At 35.2% G+C, this 18,894-nt stretch overlaps 3 protein-coding genes and 2 non-coding genes across 7 annotated transcripts; 1 reads left to right on the forward strand and 4 right to left on the reverse strand.

Annotated features, from left to right (window-relative positions):
* Nucleotides 1–474: 474 nt before the first annotated feature.
* Nucleotides 475–3,817, reverse strand: ZK757.2 (uncharacterized protein). The gene is made up of 7 exons (NM_066789.8): nt 3,606–3,817; nt 2,533–2,666; nt 2,379–2,485; nt 1,758–1,857; nt 1,290–1,433; nt 1,179–1,243; nt 475–873 (listed from the first exon to the last, which is right to left on the reverse strand). The coding sequence occupies exons 1-7, from the start codon at nt 3,706–3,708 to the stop codon at nt 642–644; spliced, it is 885 nt and encodes a 294-aa protein (NP_499190.2). The 5' UTR covers nt 3,709–3,817; the 3' UTR covers nt 475–641.
* ZK757.10 (Snake toxin/toxin-like domain-containing protein) lies at nt 3,592–7,442 on the forward strand. The gene is made up of 5 exons (NM_001268115.2): nt 3,592–3,804; nt 3,860–3,947; nt 4,002–4,103; nt 7,130–7,246; nt 7,341–7,442. The coding sequence occupies exons 1-5, from the start codon at nt 3,689–3,691 to the stop codon at nt 7,380–7,382; spliced, it is 465 nt and encodes a 154-aa protein (NP_001255044.1). The 5' UTR covers nt 3,592–3,688; the 3' UTR covers nt 7,383–7,442.
* ZK757.5 lies at nt 5,661–5,810 on the reverse strand. Its single transcript, NR_052654.1, has one exon. It is a non-coding gene; the product is annotated as an Unclassified non-coding RNA ZK757.5 (non-coding RNA).
* Nucleotides 7,443–9,058: 1,616 nt separating the features above from the next.
* Nucleotides 9,059–9,283, reverse strand: ZK757.8. The gene has a single exon (NR_052655.1). It is a non-coding gene; the product is annotated as an Unclassified non-coding RNA ZK757.8 (non-coding RNA).
* A 4,267-nt stretch (nt 9,284–13,550) lies between these two features.
* On the reverse strand, nt 13,551–17,765 carry alg-4 (Putative protein tag-76). Of its 3 annotated transcripts, NM_066790.5 has the most exons (12): nt 17,747–17,765; nt 17,618–17,697; nt 16,958–17,130; nt 16,739–16,911; nt 15,797–16,690; nt 15,536–15,752; nt 14,979–15,486; nt 14,667–14,929; nt 14,497–14,621; nt 13,952–14,449; nt 13,780–13,904; nt 13,551–13,733 (listed from the first exon to the last, which is right to left on the reverse strand). In NM_066790.5, the coding sequence occupies exons 2-12, from the start codon at nt 17,670–17,672 to the stop codon at nt 13,642–13,644; spliced, it is 3,123 nt and encodes a 1,040-aa protein (NP_499191.1). In that variant the 5' UTR covers nt 17,673–17,697; nt 17,747–17,765; the 3' UTR covers nt 13,551–13,641. The 3 variants fall into 3 exon arrangements, with proteins under 3 accessions (NP_499191.1, NP_499192.1, NP_499193.1); NM_066791.6 differs by lacking the exon at nt 17,747–17,765 and having other exon boundaries at nt 13,559–13,733; nt 16,958–17,121; NM_066792.4 differs by lacking the exons at nt 13,551–13,733; nt 13,780–13,904; nt 13,952–14,449; ... (4 more) ...; nt 15,797–16,690; nt 16,739–16,911 and adding an exon at nt 17,370–17,571 and having other exon boundaries at nt 17,070–17,130; nt 17,747–17,763.
* Nucleotides 17,766–18,894: the final 1,129 nt, after the last annotated feature.

Here is an 18,894-nt window from a genome sequence, read left to right on the forward strand (position 1 = left end):
CTAAAACACTTTTCAATGTAATTGAAATAGTAAGAATGTGAAAGTGAATGAGGGCGTTGTCTGGAAGTGTTGTTGTTTTTATGTATCATTTCAGCAGGAGCAATAGCAGGAGAAGAGCAAAAAGAGGAATAAACGGGTTGAGCAAGAGACAGCAGAAGAAGAGTTAATAGATGAATGATGTGTCAAATGGAAAAACAAGAAATTGGTTCAAAAAGTGACACTCACACACACACACACACACGGCATTATATCATATAACACAAGCAAATCACTTCCGATTTTACACATTTGCTAAAAATTTTAGCAGGTAGGCATTAGGTAGATCCTAGGAAATCAGAAACGGGGAAGGCATAAAAAAAGTAAAGGGAAGGCAGACACGCATGAAGTAGGCACAATTAGAAAAAAAGATCACGGCCAGTAGGTGTGACCATAGGCAGGCTCTTATTTTGTGATTGAGAAAATATTTTCAATAGGTTGTTTTTCCAATTTACAAAATTTTATTGTCAAAATAATTACCGGTGAAATACGTTTCTTACAGAGAAAAATGTTAAAAATTTAAAAAAATAGTAGAAAAAAGAGCTCGGAGTGATCAAGATCATTGTTTGAAAGACGGTATTCTTCATGGAAAAGGGGTTCTTGTGTTACACGACATCTTTATGGAAACTGAGACGCCATTTCTTCTTCTTTTCTCCTGATTTTGATTTGTCTCGAAGTGCACTTTTTGGAAGAATTGATGCTTCTTTTGGAGGTTCTGTATGAGCTCTTTGTAGTGGAATTGGTCCACGAACTGATGAGGATGATGATGAAGATGGAACAAGTAGAGTTGGAGAAGCTCCGATTGGTCGATGAGTTAAGTGGAATGAAGCAAGGGATCTGGAATATGGAGATTTTTAATTTTAAATATTTGATGTTAAATATTTAAACCCAAATACCCAAGTTTCCCAAATCTGGCTATGTGTTTGAATTAAAAAAAAAGAAAACTACCAGACGAATCAGCAATTAGCTCCACCCACCTTTTAGCCAATCAACAAAAGTGTGACGACGCTGATTGGTTTAATAGTGGGTGGAGCTAATCGATGATTGGTTGTGCAGTTTTTATTCTGGGGGAAGTTCAAAATGGGCAAAGGTTTTGGGGGTTATAAAAGTTGTTTCCTATATTTTCAGCATATTAAACCTACCTGGAAGTATCATTGACCATATTGAGAGACCGAAGTGACATTGTATCGTTGGTTGTGCTTCTTGCCTGAAAAATATTCTGATTTTTCTGAAATCGTACACAACTGACTTACAGATAAATTACAAGAAGCTAAAGAATGCCGATCATCTTGGCTCATACTCATTATCATTTCATCATAGAGCTCTTGCCAAATGACGTCGGGAACTTTGCATCCAGGTAAAGGCTCAATTATTTTACAGGATACTTTTCCCCGGAGCTGCAGTTTTATAATTATTTGGGAAATATTTTTGGTATTAAAAAAAAGAACTATATTCCAAATAAATCTCAGTTCTATTTCAGTTCATCTAAAAGCTTACTACTCTCCATTCCACCCCCAATTTTATTTTTTTATTCCAAACAAGTTTGTCGCCGGACTCTTTGTGCGTGCGGGGATGCGACACCCAGAGAATAGGTGATAAATGGTCCCGTTGGGAAATTCAATCCAATAGAAAACTGGGGAAAGTGTCACTGGTTTCAAAGAATGGAAGAAGTGGAGTGAGCTCATCAATTGAACATTCGAACAAGTTGTAGTGGTAAATACCTTCTGTTCAAGATCTATGAGCTGTTGGAAGAATCCGACGTTTGGGCAGATGATGTTACGAGCAAGTTGAACGGCTTTGTACGAGTCGTGGAGGGTTTTTCTGGAAACAAAATTTAAGATCACTTGTACGAAAACCGTCACTGATACAGAGAAAAATCAATAATAGTCCCCGCCTATTTCTTGGTTTTTGGTGTTTTGCATGTTCTAACTCATGTGCCAAAACTGTACAAATACAACAGAAAACAAAATTTCCACACTACCACAAAATAGTTTTTCTTTGTTGGAACGAGACGGAAACGATCAAAAGTTATTTGCCGAAATATATCCTCTAATAGTCTTGCTGAACTTTGACAGCTCATATCTTAGTCGACATTGGGTTTATCAAAAAATTATCAACAGACAAAATAAGTGCAAAATATTTTTCTAGATTCTGAATGTTAAACATTTTTTGGTAAAACTTAACACAACCGAGTTATAAGCCGTCAAAGTAGAACTTATATGGGAAATATGGTAGTACATTTACATTTTTGCGAAATATTCAAAATGAGCCGAAATTTAAGCTGTTAAAGAAAAATAATCGTGCTCAAGACTATTACAAACGTTATCTAAAATCCAACTAACTTCTCGTATTGCATCACATAAGCGATTCCAAACGTGGCAGATCTCGAGATACCCATTGCACATAACAAGAGAGCTCTTCCGGCTCCTTTCCGTGCTTCCTCAATTTCCTGAAACAATTAATTATTAATATATCGTCTCCGTTAACCTCAATTACCTTGTACACATTTGCCCAATGAGGTGATAAATCAGTTGTCTCGTTGTCTTGAAGTGGTAGATGAACTACTTTCATATGAGGTGGAGCCGAGAGTCGGAATCCCGGAATCAGATTTATGCACACACAGAATCGAGCTGTAAAATTATTCGATAAGCTGTGAATTCCAATTTTTAAGAAAAAAAACTAATTTATTGCATTGTAGCAGTCTTTCATCATTTTCGTGTTCAAACCGGCAATAAACGAGCACACATGAGGCTCAACTTTCTCTCTTTTCTTGCCTACTTCCTGCCTACCCGATATTATCCTTCTGCTCCGTTTTCCCTCCATTTTATGGTCACTTATCTCCAATTTTCATTCAACTGCGGTGGGGTTTTAGTTTTATTTTTATCGCCTTCAAGTTTAAGCTTTACTTTTTTTCTACGTTTTGTTCTCCATTCAGACTTATGGTTTTCTCGTGGCTCACATTCATTTTTTTTTCAAGGAAGTGAAAACTTTTCACATTTTGTCACTCGATTAATAAAGAAAAAAACTCTTCTTAATGTGCAAAAAGAAAAACATTTTTATTGAATTTACTACAGACTTTTAATTAATTTTAATTTGAAAAATAAATTGAAAAAGTCTGCAATTTAGACTACTTTCAACTTGAAAGTTTCAAGGTACGCAGAGTTTAGATGTTTTTAGAATTTCGGAAGCTTTTCAGAAAATTTTAATCTAAAAAACTCTGAAAACAAGGCAATTTTTTAAATTTAAAGAAATTTAAATTTCTAAAAACTTCCAAGGAATGGACATAATTGGTTGTTTCGCAAACTTCTGATGTTTCTAAAGTATTTAAGGGAATATTAACATTTTGAAGGCTTCTTTAAAATTGTTGAAAAGCTTCCAAAATGTTAACAAAAAATCTCAGAGCGAAATCGATTTTTTACGAGGATCCAAAAGAGGATCTTTAAATTACCAATTTTAAATTTAAAATCCGAGTCAACAGTGTTGTCAAATTACTTGAAAAACAATTACATAAAAATTACTATGTTCTTATTTTTCTATTTGATGAACATTTCTTACAGAAAATAACTTACAAAGAACTCTCGGAGAAAGAGCCGCCAATCCAGATACATATAAATAAGGTCGAATCTGTGAGCACTGTCTTTGCTCTCGATTAATGATTCGCCTTGACGTCATCTTTATATTTGTCTCAATTTCACTATTATTTGGATCTTCACTCCGATGCTACAGTTGCTCGTTCTCTTTCAACGAGATGTACGATCCGGAGCACAGGTTTGTTTGATTACTGTAAAAAGTGAGATTAAGTGAAAATGAAGCATTCTTTCAGAGATGCATGGTGTGCGAATGAATCATTAGTACAGTTTGAACCAGATGAGACAGCTAAAATATGTGCTCCGTGGGAAAAGTTTTGCGTGGTGAGTTTTAGTGAAACTAAAATTTTGAAAAATTCGTTTAAAATAATAATATAGACAGCAGTGAACACTATAAACAAGGCATTTACCAGTGTGAGCAGAGGATGTGGAGAACGTTGTTCTGAACTTTGTGAATCAATTGGATATGGACAAGATCAGGTGAGATATTTTGAAATTTTGGAATAGATTTCATTTTTGTGACATAATGCATTAAATTAAAAAAAAAAACATCTGCTGTCAAAATAGCGCGCCAGTATAAGTATAAATTGAGCATAACATTTTGCTTTCCGGATTCCAAGAATTTTGTGAAATCTGTTTTGTTTAGAAAAGTCTCTGAGAATAAAAGCCATTATATGAGTGGAGCCTAATTTGGGATTTCAACGTATGATATATATCTATATATAATTACGACATTCTTAAGTTTCAGGGTGGAGTATTGTGAAGGAAAATTTTGCAAGGATAGATTTCTTAAAATAATCAAATAACACAACGTACAAATTTTAAGTTTCAAAATTTTGGTATACATTTCTACATTTACAAAAAAAATTGAAATTTATAAATCTAACTAAATTTTCAGTTTTGTAGAATCCCGTAGAACCGTACAATGTTTGCATACAATTTATTAAAACTTAATTGAAATATAAAAGTAGTAGAACAAGATTTTTTCGACCTACTATCAAAATTATGAGTTGCGAAAATTGAGATTTCCACTTTTTTTAAACTTTAAATTTCAAAAAAAAACATTCTGAAAGTAATACTGTGGGTTTTGGCTATTTTATTTCCACTGGTTTTAAACACTTTTTCCACTGGCGATACTTTGCATTTAAATTCGAACTGTATAGTCGGGTGGACCAAAAATTGCAATTTCGAAAGTTATCCAAATAGGTTCCGCCCATGTCTTGGCTCTTCGCGCATGTTTAGCCCTAGTTTTTTGTACTATCCGGCCTATTTCTTACCCTCTAATAGTATTGCACCTCACTACTTCATTTTTAAATGTTGTATATCGGAACTACAAAACGATATAAAAAATATTTCAAAAATAGTTTGTAAATTGACAATTTCAAAAAAAAAATCACAGCTCATATAATCGGTCAAAGTTTAATTTTTCTTCATCCAAAAACTATATTCGAATTGTTTAGTAAGAAGCGACACTTTCTAATTTGAACCATAAACGTGTCAATTTCAAAAACTAAAACATCTTACTTGAAAAATGAAATATGAGTTCACTAGCTGGGTGGCCTCTTCTAGACAAATAAATGGGTTGTTCATGAATTTGTGATGATGACGTGGCAACCGAAAGGAGAGAAGAGCACTCCCAAACAACACGACGAGTGCTAGTAGTTGTATACATTGACACAAAATCCCGCCCCTTTTTTGGTTTTAAGGGCGGTGAGAAAAGAAAAGAAGGGAAGTGAAAAAAGGTCATAGAATGGAAAAATCATAGGTAAAAGTGGCCTAAGTTTTCTAGGCAAGGAAAGAACAACTATAGTTTTACTTTTCAAAAAACAAAAGACCGAGAAAGAGACTAAAAAGAAAGAGAGTGAATTATTTCTGTGAAATTCAATACGTGTTGAGCCTGCACTTGGAGAGGACCCACACACCGAAAAGAGTCAGAAGAGCAAGAATATTGGACAATTGGTGAAAAGAGCTGGAGAGAGAAGGGGAATGACGGAAGGACAGGTGGTCGGTTGAATGAGTAAGAAGGTGTTGAAAATGGGTTTGAAAATGATGGAAAGATAGAGTTTTACACATGGTGAATACAATGAAGTTTTAGAAAATAATGGTGGGAGGAATGGTAAAAACGAAGAAAAAGTTGAATGGGAGCAAGAAGGCGTGCGAATACTTCCGGAATTCGGAGGAAATTGCTCTCGGACACCCCCGCGGGTTCCACCCAGACCTACGTGGATTTTAATGCTGCAACGTTTATTTGGAGAAATTCATGAAAACTTGTTATAAACGTTTTGGCCAAAAAATGAACAATTTTGCAAAAAGTTTGCATAGGTGAAATTGGAGTAAAGATAAAAATGTTCACAGAAATTGGAACATTAAAAATTGATAAAAAATTTAGAGCCATTTTATAAATTTATTTACAGTTTCAGACATTACGGTCCATATTCTTTCTTTTAAAGCAAAATTTTAAAGGACTCATCTTTAAAAATTGTTAACTTTTTAACGAAACCTTCTAGAGTTCTGCCAATATTCTGCAAAAAAGTTTTTGTGTACACATTATATAAAAGCACAAAATGATGTCGTTTGAGCTTGAGCACATTGGGGTTTTTTGAGTGAAAAGCTGGTGCCAAGGTGAGTGAGAGAAATATGACGGAACCTATGTTTATATACACATTTGTTTTACGAGGTGTCATAATTTATTGGATTTCTTTGAGTATTGGTCATGGCAGGTACTTAGAAAGACTAGAAAGTTTCCGTGTGACTTGTTCAGTCATAGTTTGACTTTTTTAAACTTAAATTACAGTACAAAAAGTAGAAAAAGGATTTCGAAAAGTTCAAATGCATTTGACTGAAATTTTTCATTTCTGGCATTTAACAAAAATACTTTGAATCCGGAAATTGAAATTTAAGCCAAATTGCGTCAGAAGAGCAACAAACTTGAAACGATTTAAAAATTATCGTAGTTATGACAAAAATGCAAAATACTTTGGGAATTAAAATGTGCACAAAAATATCAAGGTGTGGGCTTTCTAAAAAAAAATGGTATATTTCAAAAAAATAATAATTTATTATTTGGGAGCAAAATGTTGAAACTATGGAAGTTGACATCCACCATTTGAAGAGACAATTGTTAATTGAAAAATAATTTGAAAATAATTTTGGAATCTTTTAAAATTATACTAAGTATCCGAAGGAGCCTGAAATTTGGAAATACCACCAAAGGGAAACGAAAATATTTAAAATAAATATTTTTGTGGTACTTCTGAATTTCAGACAATTTTAAATTTTTAATGCATAGTCTGGTCAGGAACTGATTGAGGTATCAAACTGTTTAAAAAATAAAATCAAGAGACTTTTTATAATCGTATCCAAGTGATGTTTTCTTCATTTTCCCTCAACACTAACTCAAAACATGTGTATTGGCTCCTCGAGCAACACTCAAAATAATCATAAAAGATTTGATGACTCGTCTCTTGTTGAACAATTCAACAAATCTTGTTTTTTTCTGTTTACAGGTAAATTGTGACGATTGTTGTGAGGAGGATCTTTGTAATTCAAACTATTCCATTCAATATTATGAGGTTTTAATGAGCAGGCAGTATACTTCATGGACTACTCCGTTACCTGGAGAGGTGAGCGTTTTTGGAGCCGGGGGTGCCATAATTTTAAAGATTTTTCAAAAAAAAATGTAGAAAAAATAACGAAATACAACCTTCTAAATTTCAGCTAGCATTCAATCGGAAGAACAACTTGAAGTTTCCCTATTAATCAATTTTACCTATTTTAATTAATCTATTTTTGAGTTAAATTATTTAATAAAATTATTTTTTATATCCATTCCAAACTTTTTGTTTTTTTTCAGGTGGAATTCAATCGAAAAAACAATATCAAATTTCCGTATTCTTCATCGTCTACATTGTCACATATTTTGCATGTTTTGTGTTTGATAATTTTTCTAATTTTGTGCTCTGAATTAAAAATATAAATATTTTGACAAAATCTCTCGTGAGACAAAAAATAAATTATTTAATAACTTATCAAAAATTTAAGCGGCGATTTAAATTATATAGTTGAATTTCTCGAAATGCTATTTTTGCAAAAATACTTCTGATAATTTTATCAGTGTTTCAGAGAAGAAAATCAATTTGAAAATGTTTGGAAAGTGTTTCAATTTTTCTCCAAAAACCTCATCAAATGGTGCAAAAACAACGATTTGAGCAATTTTACAGGCTTCGAAAAATTGAACAATATTTTTTTTAATTGAGATGTGTTTCAGAGCCTTTTTTCTATTGTCAAAAAAAATTCCAAAAATTACAAGTTTTAAGTACCTGAATTGAACAAAATTCTCAACAGGGAAACTTAGAAAAACAAGGAAAAATTCTGACATTTAACTATCACTATAGGGGCGAGCCGACAGAAATATGATCCTCATTTCGACGCCCCGTCCCCGGTCACAAAGTTTTGACGATTCAGTGGAAAAGTGAGAAGAAAAGACAAACGACTCGAACCAGACAACACGTGTTTTTTGCATCTTCATTGGCTCTCAGAAAATGATGAGAAAATGTTGAACTGTTGAGTGGAAATGAAGTGGAATAAAAATAATGATGATGGGAATTCATATTTAAAAAAATTAATAGTATCGGCAACCTATCGACAATTGAACAAATTAAACTATTGAAAAATTAAATTTAATAGCTATTTAGATTTAAATTTTTAGATATGGGTTCATTAAATTTTTGCCCAAATGATAAAAAAAAACCTTCTTAAAAACATGACAGGTTAAAAACTACTCTGGAAGCTTTATAATTTTTTTCAATTTTTCAAATAATAATCTGAAACTTGTTTTGTTGGAAAAATTCAATATTCTTCCAGAGCGTTTGCCTACCGTAAACCACCGTAAAAAACGAAAAGTATGTAAAAACAGCGTCCGGAACACTCACACAGACCTTGATAGTCGGAAAATAAATAACGTCCAAAATTTGTGGCTTAAACTTTTGCAGTGACTACTTTTAATGAACATATGTATTTTGGTTTGAATAAAATGAAAAGTTTTTTCCAGTTTAATTGGTAAAACGTTCAGAAAGACAGACGTTGTATGAAAATATACAATTTGATACGGTATATAAAATTTTGTAAAATTGAGGTGCCGTATTTCCTCTAATAGTATTGCACCCAACTACTTTATTTTAAAAGAATATATCTCGGTTCGTTTAAAAACATATCAATAAATTTTCAACTGCAAATATATAGAAAAACATATAAAAAGTGATTTGTCAGTTGACCATTTTTCAATAAAACAAACGCCAACTGAGATATAAACTGTCGAAGTTGAACAATTGGTTGCAATACTATTAGAGGAAATACGGTATTTCTAGTTTTACCTGTTCTAGAATTTCAGGTATGCAGGGTAGTCTCGCCTATTTTAATTAGCTCCAAACAATTTTAGAATATCTAATATTTCAATGTTTTGTTCCAAAAAAGAAAATAAAAAGTCCATTACTCGAATCAAGAGAGATGAAAATAATGGGCGAACAAACAAGGTCCATCTCTCTCCCTCTTCCGATATGGGAGCGGGTTTTTATGTGCTCCTCCTCGAAGTAGATGCTCTATATCTCTTTTTTCACTCTTTCAATGTGCTGCACCCGTTTTTATCGAAATAAAATCTTAATGTCACTTTGCGCGGGGGGACACTTCCCCGGGGACACGCTCTTGATTCGTTTTCTCGAGACTAGGGGTCCTCTACCACTGTACCGCCCGTTTTGTCGTGTATTTGTCGCACACTGGCTCATTTATCTTATCCTCTGACTCGTTATTTTCCTCTCTAACAAAAGATTCTTCGTCTTTTCGGCCTTTGATTCGTAGAAACAAAAGAGTGAGCAAGCCAATACATATAGTCAAATCAATTCTCGTCAAGTTGAAGAAGAACGGGGCGGAAAACTTCGAGTCCGAAAAGTATTGGAGAACTTGGAATTTTTTGAGGAAGAAAGGGGTAAACGATTATAGACATGAATAGTTCCGGTAATTCACACAAAAAAATAATTTCAGAGCAGAGAGGTTATGATTTTATGGAATGTTGTGAGTTTAGGGGGTTTCCCTGAATTTCGAGATAAAAGAGTCTCTCTTCTAGGATGATGTAGTATACATATTGTAGATTTGCAAAAAAAAGTAGATTTGCCAAAATTGCCGAGCTCTATGGGGTGCAATATTGTTAGAACATCAAAAATTTGACGATATAATTTTGACCAAAACTATTGATATTGTCCCCAACAATTTTGTGAAATGGCACAAAATTTAGTTGAAATTGAAGTTTGATTGAAAAGTGAGCATTAGCTAAAGCAGACACACTACACGGAACTTATTCAGACACCAGATTATTGTTCAACATTTAGTAGTTTTGGTGCTCCAAAAAACATCAAAAAATATCAAATTTTTCGAGGTTTGTTAAGCACAGCAAACTTGCCGAATTTGCCGTGCCTGGCAAACATTGGAAAAAGAGACTTGCCGGTTCAAATGTTATTTAAGATTTATTATACTGACACAGAAAAATGAGCTAAAAATTCAAACGCATTCAAACACGACTTTAAAAGTATTTTAAAAGTGCATATGAGGTTGAAAAATCCACTTTTTTTCGATCTTCTACTCCGTAGCCCCGAGGCGCTTTAACTTTCAGGTTTTACAGCGAAAAGGAACTCCCGAAGAAACCGAATTTTCGCATAAAATGCTCTAGAACTTTTAAATTTCAAGTTTTTCTTTGAGTTTCCATGTTGACCAGGAAAATTTTTTCGAAAACGTGTTGTTCTGCAAAGCTTCAAAATTCCGTGGATTTTTCACGTTTTTCCAACACTACAGAAAACCACGTATTTGACAACAGATATTTTCTATTTTACGATTCCCGTGACACGTAGTTTTTCTCTCCAATTGTTAAAAAATATTTATTCTTCAATAAGTTTCGCAAGGTGGAAAACTTCACTTCAATTGTATGGAAATGACGACGCGAACAAAATTAATAGTTTGATATCAGGCGCGCTCCCCGCAAACGCCCAGCAAAAACGCCCTTCCATAAAAGTAAAAGTTGGGTCTCGTTAGGTATTGTCGGTGGTGATTATTAGATTCCTAATCACAATAGAGTAATATTGAAAATAAGGGTTCTTTGTCACTTAAAGTTTATATGACTCTTATGAAAAGCCAAATATCATAGTGCCAAGTAAATTGTGGATTTAACTTCGAAAGTTTGCCAAAAAAGAAAACAATTTCTAAGATAAAAAATATTATTTATGTTCCAAAATTCTAGAGGCTCACACATCAAAATGAAAAGAAAAAAACTAAAATTTCCTTAAATTTGAAAATTTACCAAAACTTTCTCTTGTAATTTTGAAAATTCTAAAAAAGTTGGTAGTGTTTTATTATAATATTTTATGATTTAGGATATTATGATGGTTTTTATGCAAAACTTAAACAAGTTATAAGACATTGATGAATCGATGGGTTGTTAATTAGAAAAAATAAAAAATTATTTACTGGAACTAACTATTACAAGTGTTGGGAACGGAGCGTGCACCCAAATAATCAAAAATCAGTCGATTGGGATTTGTGTAGCAATTATTTATTGCAGGCAGAGCCGGGTCACGTTGCAATAACATGTTGTAGAACATTGGGTGGATTTACTGATGCTCGATCAGTTGGAAAAAAAACCCAAGTTTTTGAAACAATTTGTTGAAAAAAATGCATCGAAATGATTCCGGCAAAAATCAGAATGGCCCATTTTAAATGTAAACAACTAGCAAGTGCCTGAGCATGGGATTTAGGCACAGAACCTCTAAAGGGGAACCCCGTGGTATAGGTATAGGCAGTTACGCCTGAGTCACCCGTTGCCTATTTCCATGTCTGTTTCAAAAACCCAGTCTTCGGTTTCAAAGCTTTTAAAACAATATAGGGTCAATTGAATTATTGCGGTGAAGCATATATGTTGGCTTATATCTCGGTTGGTTATAGTTTTATCAAAAATGTTTTACTTCTGGAATATAGAAAAAGATTTTGCATGTATTTTGTATATTGAAAGTTTAATATTAAGACCAAAGAGAACCAAGATATAAGCAGTTGAAGTAAAATGAGTGGGTGCAATTCTAATAGGGGGAAAATGGGAATTTGAACAGGTGACCAATATACAAAATAGTTTAAAGCTTGTTTAATTAAGCGGAAACTTTAAAAATACATTTTTTGCAGTTTCTTATGAAAACTTTGAACAATTCCAGTTTGATTTTTTTAATTTTAAAGCTTAAAAAACGTAAAAATAATAACACGATATAAAATTCAATAGATTATTCAAAATGAAATTCCATTGGCAAAACAATACGGAACAAAAATTGTCATTGGTCAGAGAAGTGAGATGATTGTGGTCAAAAACAAAAACAATAGGAAGACCCGGACACCCAGGCGGATTGATGAGAAGGAGGACGTTCATTTGTGCAAAATTGACAAAGTGAGGGATAGAAGAGTTGATGCTCTCTCCCGCGGAGCAATAATAGATTGAAAATCATTGAGAGAGGTCATACGATCAGATAGGTTATCACAACACATGACAATTGGGAGGGAGTAAAACACGCAAAAAGAAAATGAGCACGGATGATTTCTCCCACCCACATCATATTTTGTAATTGGGAGAAGTTTCACACCTTTCAAGAGATCAAAATATAAATTATTTGAAAAAGGAGAAAATAAAGATTGAAGACATTCAAATTAGAAAAAACCAAATATCATGGTCGGCTTCCAAAATTCGGTGAAACAACTTTTTGCCTGTAAATTTTTTTTAATTCTAAAAAAATGTGAAACGTTTTACTATGAATTTTGATTGTTTTAGTACCGTAGAAATAATTGTTAAAATGTTTCCCCAATGGTGATAATCCGTCTTTAAAAAAATAAAATATATATATATATATATATATATGAGTTGTTCCAAAAGTTGGTAAGGAAATACGGTGAGACCAAACATTATTGTGAGCCTTTGAAATTTTAAAGAAAACGAATCTCATTCCCCTTGACTTCTTCAGAAACTTCAAATAAAACTCATGTTGGTCTTAAAACTCTCACAGATTTCAAAATAACTTGGCGGGGGTGAGTTGACCTACACTAAACTTTTCGTATTATACTTTGACACTCTTTTTGTCTGGGCTCACGTGGTTCCATATTTTAGAATTTCCACCTGAACAAGCATTTCGCTCCATTTGACCGATCAGAATGATCAAAAAGTACGCGCGCCTACTCGCTCGGAAAAACCGCCCGAAAAATTTGTCAAAGGACATGATGTTGCGCATTGAAGAAAGGAGAAAAGGGAGCACAAGTTGATTTAATTAGAAGAAAGCAAAAAGGAGACGAAGAAAGAGACAAACGGATATGCAACATGAAACCATTACGATTCAAGATTTCTCTTTTTGTTTTAACAAATTGTACAAAGAAAGATGACCAGAGACACTATGAAAATGGAAAATTTATAAAAATGAATTCTTAAGCTTGAATGGGTCCGATGTTTAATCGCCCAAATATATTCGAAAATTGAATTGAATTGCAAAAGTTTGAACTGGAAATTAATAATTAATAACTGCCAGATAATAAAATAATCATTTTGAGATAATATCCTTTTTCAATTCTGCAAATAAAAATGAATTTCCAAATTTTCAAATTGCTAGAATCTTGAATTTGTTTGTTTCAGATGCAACTGTGGTTAATTTAGTCTTCTAGTCACAAACACTTATTCCTGGAAAGTAATGATCAGGAAAAAATCGCTGCATGAAATCAATAATTTTCTATGGTATTTTTATCCTGACTATTTTCGAAAATCAGGAACTCTAAGGTATTCATACACCCTTTTCATATGAATTCCAGGATTATGAAATGTCCCTTGAAATTTATCAAAGATGTAGTAATATTGTGAAACCAAATAGTGTCCAAAACTTTATTTAAGCGATACAAAAAGGACATCAAGTTGAAAGAAATGAACAGTTTTGTGTTGCTCCGACAGAGTGAAGAGTGCTCAAATGAAGTACATACGACTCTTGAAGTCCGTTGCAACCGAGACACAGTCTTGAAGGATTTGGTCCGAAGTAGCATCAGAAAGAGAGTACGCTGAAATAATATCTAGGTTAAAGGGACAATATAGTAGAACACTAACATTCATCATCAACACTTGGAGCATACGATTTCTTTCCTTTTCCACTTCCAGTTCTCACATTGAGCAATGAAGCAAGCGTTGAAGAGCGCGAGTTGGTGTCACAATCATTGTTGTCGGCAAGACCGCTGAAATTAAAATATATTCAATTGATTCTGAAGTTTCAATAATTTACAGCTTTCTCTTGACGTGACAGCGTGCACGAGTAGCGACCAAATCAGCATAATAAACTGGAGTTGGAATGGAGACCGAACGAGTACAACGACCATATGTATGACACATTCCGTAGGTGATGCTTTGGATTTCATCAGCAGTGAACTTGCATTCATCCAGAAGAACATGATATCTTGCAGGACGAGAAGTTCCCTGTACTCCGTAGTGAGAGCACAGATAGAAATCAAATCCTTCGGGAGAGACGATTCCAGTGTCAACTGTGGTACCAGGTGGAACGTTCTTTGCTTTTCCAACCATATCGTTCTGGTACTTGCAGAAGATGCGAGCATGATGTCTCTTTTGAACAACGATGTAGGTGATGGGTGGACGGAAGTCTTCAGCAATTGCAAGGCAAGCTGTACGAATTGATTGAATCTCTTCGCGGAGAACTTCAGAGAACTGCCCTTCAGACACTCCATCACGATAGACAATGATGCGAGCTGGCTTTTGCTTGGTATGTCTGAAAGTTGAACGTGCTTCGATTGGATTGTTAAAAATTCCGATTACCTGTAGAAGGTAATGATTCTCTCACGAATGGCATCCAACAAGTAGACAACCGATTCACGGCACTTCTTCTGCACCTTTACATTGGCACCATACGACTGTGGAAGCAAGTCAACGTTAGCAACGATCTGAAATTCTAGTTAAGCATCCAAAACTAGTTTGAGCTGACTTACAGCTGCAACTGATGGCATATTCATTCGCATCTCGGCTTGAGTTGGATGAGTGACATCAATTCCAACAACCATGGTTGGTTGATCAACAAGATATTTATTGGTGATTTTATCAGCAACAATACGACTGTTGATTCCTCCCATTTTCATGTTAAGCTTGAGCACAATGTTGGCACAAGTCGCTGGAGTTGGACGGCTTACATTCTTCATGAGAACACACTGTGACATGATTCCATGAACAATGTCAGATTGCTCCTTCACAGTCACTGAAATAAAACGTTGATTATAAGTTCAGGCAAAAAAAACAAATCTTACTGTAGATGTCTGAGTTTTTGGACTGAAGAACCACAATGATACAGTCACAAACTGTGTTGGTCACACGATATTCGTCAGCAATCTCCGTGAAAAGAGTGCAAACATCTTCCTTCGATCTTCCGTACTTCACAAGATCCGGCCAACGCGGGAAGTTCATTCCCATTGCGGTAGCTTTCATTGTCAACGATTGACAGAATGTCTGGAGAGATGTCTGATCACGTGGATCGACAAGAGCAATCATTGAATAACTACGGCAAGTGGCAGGCATGTACAGTGTCTGATTATCCATTGTCCATGATCCGTCCTTTGGGAACACCACTGGATTCACTGAACGATTGTTTCCTCCGAACATGATTGGTGGTGGCTGGATGACACGAGCAGTTGTTTGAATCATTTGAGAAGACACAGCAACTCCGAACTCTTTGAGGAATGGATCAGTACCAAACGATGCTTGAGCAGCCAATTGCTTGATACGATCTTCACGTTGAGTTGCGTCAACTGCTGCAGCCTGAAATAAATAATCTTAAAATTAAATTTCCCGCGAAAATGATTCTGACCTTGATGATGGCACTCGTCTGTTTTTCAGACATCTTTTTGTTGTACTTCTGAGGAGAATCAATCAAACAATGTTCCATTGGCAGGAAGATATTGCGAGTTGGTGGACCAACATGAAGGCATGGAAGTTTTGGATACTTGAGTGGTCCATACTTCTCAGAGAAGTAGTCAGCAACCGAGCACACAACTTGGCGTCCTTCCTCATCGATTCCTTGAAACCTGTAAAAGATAAACGTTTTATTTGAAACATTTTCGTAACTTACATCAATTTATCAGCTGGCAGTTGAAGACTATTCACTTTGTAGACACGAATTGCATTTGGGCGATGAGCCGCACGAATCTTCATTCCACGAATCGCATCTCCAAATATACGAGTTTCAAAGCTCGACAATTGAGTATCACGGCTCAATGTATCCATAGTGAATGTGAGTCCATTTCCACCAAAGTCATCACGAACATTTGCCCCAGGTGGTCCACGATTACCAAAGTTCCCGTAGCTGCCTCCTCTTCCACCACCTCTTCCACCACGATATCCTCCGGGTCCTCCAGGTCCTCCAGGTCCACGTGGATTGTTTCGATTCGGCTTCGATGTTCTTTCGTTCAAAACGTCGCACATGAATTGAAGAACAGTGATACGCGTCTTGTAGAATGCTGTATGAGCCACATCAATGTTCAAAAGAGGACGGTAGTTGCTTGCAATGTGAGCACTTGAGAAGAATCCAGTCCACATTTCTTTGCCTCCTTCCAAATCAAGAGCCTGTCCAGCAGCCGTTGGAATACGGTAGCAAGACGATTTCCAGGTGTAAAAATTGGCAGAGTTCTTCAGAAGAGGACAAGTCAATGATTGACGACAAATGATGTCCAAAATCTGGATTGGAGTGAGCACACGTTCATCCAAATTATTGGTACGAGTACGTTGCATCTCAAGCAAGACAGGTCCAACATTCTGAATTGAAATGGCACAACGAGTACGATCACGATTATCCTTTGGAAGAGACGCCTCACAATCAAGACGAACAGATCCTTGGTCATCTGGGAATTCGAGACGTGCAACTGTATACAGCTGGTGAGCTCCATCATATGCCAACGCAAACTTGTTGTGGAAAATGTTGGGATGATCTGACACAGCTTTCCAGAAGATTATACGCATTTCGTCTCTGAAAAATATAGATTTAAAAATCATTTCTATTGGTTTTAAAACCAACTTGTCCAATTTTCTACATCCCGGATGATGAATTTCCACATGGTATTGAATTACAACCATCTTTGGATTCTTCAGATCCATCGCAAAAAAATTGGATTTCACCGGAATCTGTCGTCCGATAGTTCCAAGTCCTGGTCTGGCAACCACCTCACGCATATTGAGACAAGCCAACTCCTGAAATATTCAAATTAGAAAGAGCTTCTCAAAAGGGATCACAAACCGATAAGAGAAGAGGACTCAAGTCACGTGGCGAGTCTAAGTTGTAGGACACAGATCCTTGATCATCGGCATATTGCGGTGGTGACAGTGATCCATTCGATGTGAGCGGTGACGCTTGTCCTGACGCTGGACGAGATGTTATCGGTGGTGACATTGAACCAGATCCTGAGATCCCTGTAAAAAGGGTGTACTCTTGGTAGAAATAATATTTTTATCAAGGTTTATTGTCTTAGGCTTATGATTAGGGATAGGCATAGGCTTAGGCTTATGCTTACAGCTAGCCTAACTCTGTATTTTCTCAAGACTTTCACGTTCCACGAATGTTCCACGAAAACATACAAATGTTTGTGGAATCGAGTTTTTCAAATTATCCAGCTCGAAATTATCAAATTATTCAAGGCAGAGCACAACACCTGAAAGCTAGCGATGGCCGGCATTCATGTGCTAGGTCTATCCGCCTAACCGTTGCTTTTCTACATTTTCAATGCCACCTTTTCCTGATTCAATTAGTTTGCCAACAAGATCCTGTGTCGGTGAGAGGAAGCTGGAGCTCTTCTCGTAGGCAGGTAGGCAAGCGTTCAAGCGCCCATGAGAAGACGCCGGAGGTGAGCCCTTCTAGTGATTTTTCATAAGATAAACGCTGAAATGTCTGAAATATTACCTGAACTAGTCAGCGTGTTGTTATCCACAAAACTTGTCGCATTCCTTCTTGACATTTCAGTTTCTTTAAGTGTGCTCGTACTGAAAATGATCGACACTTTCTTCTCGAATCGCGAAGACTCCAACTCACCTTTTGTAGAGCTTTTTCCGAAGAAAATTCACAAACTGAATTGATCGTCCTGTCGTTTTTCCTCCCCCTAACCTTTTAAGATTTAATCATCACGTATCGAATTTTGAAGTTTGACACGTTAAAATCTAAATTTTAAAACAAGTTTTTGAGCAGCTTTAAATTGTTTTTTAAAATTAATTTTTGCATAAAGTTCAGTGACGTGTGTTAAAATCAGAATTTTTTAAGCATAAATGATTTAATTTTCAGAGAACCTTTTGAAACGCAGGCACGTTGGTAGGTAGGCATGTAGGTCTCTGTCTGTTTCTTTATGGTGAAGAAAAATGTAAGGTTTCTCAGATCTGTGAAATTTGGGAAAAAGGACGAATTTCAAACAAATATTTCAATTTTAAAGCTGAAAATCGGGTTGAATTTGAAATTTCAAAAATATTTTCAGAATTATTTATTCGTTCATTTCCACGTTCAAGCTTTCCTTCAGGATGTATAAATAGAAGATGAAGAGAACGCAAACAAAAGAAAACAGTTAGTTTCCAGTCTATGGTGGGAAGATTCTGAAGTGGACGGAAGGGATTGCATAAACGCTTTTTATTCATTCAAAAACTAACAATGAACTCGCTTCTTTAAACACCTTTTCGTGTTTTTTTTTCATTCATCTTCTTCCTGATTTTTTATATTCCAAAAAACTGTTTACTAAAAGAGATAATTTGTCTGTTTTTGAAGCTTCTAAAGAGTTGCAAGCACTAAAATGCTACATCAAGACATGTCTCATTTCAAACTTATTTAAGACTAGACTATCAGAAATTTTTTGAAGACATAAATCTTCACTAATAAACCTTCACTATCCTGAAACTTTGATTTCAAAATCTCACACTGCAATATTTAGTAGACAATCATTCTTAAAATCAACCAGGTTCAATGAGCAGGAAAACTGACTTTTAAAAAATTTCAGAGACCTGTCTCATTTCTACTGACTTATTTTTTCGTAGAACCCCATTGTTGTTAGATGGGAGAAATATTGGCCATAATCATAGATGAAGCATGTTCCATTAAAACCAGCTTTACCGGAATTTTTCTGTGTTTTTGTTAAATATCAGATGGTTTCAGTGTTTGAATTCAGAGATTTTAAATCTCGCAAACGAGTTTTTTCCGGC

The sequence above is a fragment of the Caenorhabditis elegans genome, chromosome III, assembly GCF_000002985.6.
Source record: "Caenorhabditis elegans chromosome III".
NCBI lineage: Eukaryota > Metazoa > Nematoda > Chromadorea > Rhabditida > Rhabditidae > Caenorhabditis > Caenorhabditis elegans.

Bases quoted from the DNA above. Each gene is read 5' to 3' on its own strand.
- ZK757.2 (NM_066789.8), bottom strand. From the start codon at position 3,708: ATGACGTCAAGGCGAATCATTAATCGAGAGCAAAGACAGTGCTCACAG. The intron at 1,434-1,757 runs GTATTTACCACT...ATAAAACTGCAG, and splicing joins TCATAGATCTTGAACAGAAG to CTCCGGGGAAAAGTATCCTG. The intron at 874-1,178 runs GTAGGTTTAATA...TCCATATTCCAG, and splicing joins ATGGTCAATGATACTTCCAG to ATCCCTTGCTTCATTCCACT.
- alg-4 (NM_066790.5), bottom strand. From the start codon at position 17,672: ATGTCAAGAAGGAATGCGACAAGTTTTGTGGATAACAACACGCTGACT. The intron at 17,131-17,617 runs GTAATATTTCAG...CCCTTTTTACAG, and splicing joins CAACACGCTGACTAGTTCAG to GGATCTCAGGATCTGGTTCA. The intron at 16,691-16,738 runs GTTGGTTTTAAA...TATATTTTTCAG, and splicing joins GGATGTAGAAAATTGGACAA to AGACGAAATGCGTATAATCT.
- ZK757.10 (NM_001268115.2), top strand. From the start codon at position 3,689: ATGATTCGCCTTGACGTCATCTTTATATTTGTCTCAATTTCACTATTA. The intron at 4,104-7,129 runs GTGAGATATTTT...TTCTGTTTACAG, and splicing joins TTGGATATGGACAAGATCAG to GTAAATTGTGACGATTGTTG. The intron at 7,247-7,340 runs GTGAGCGTTTTT...TCTAAATTTCAG, and splicing joins CTACTCCGTTACCTGGAGAG to CTAGCATTCAATCGGAAGAA.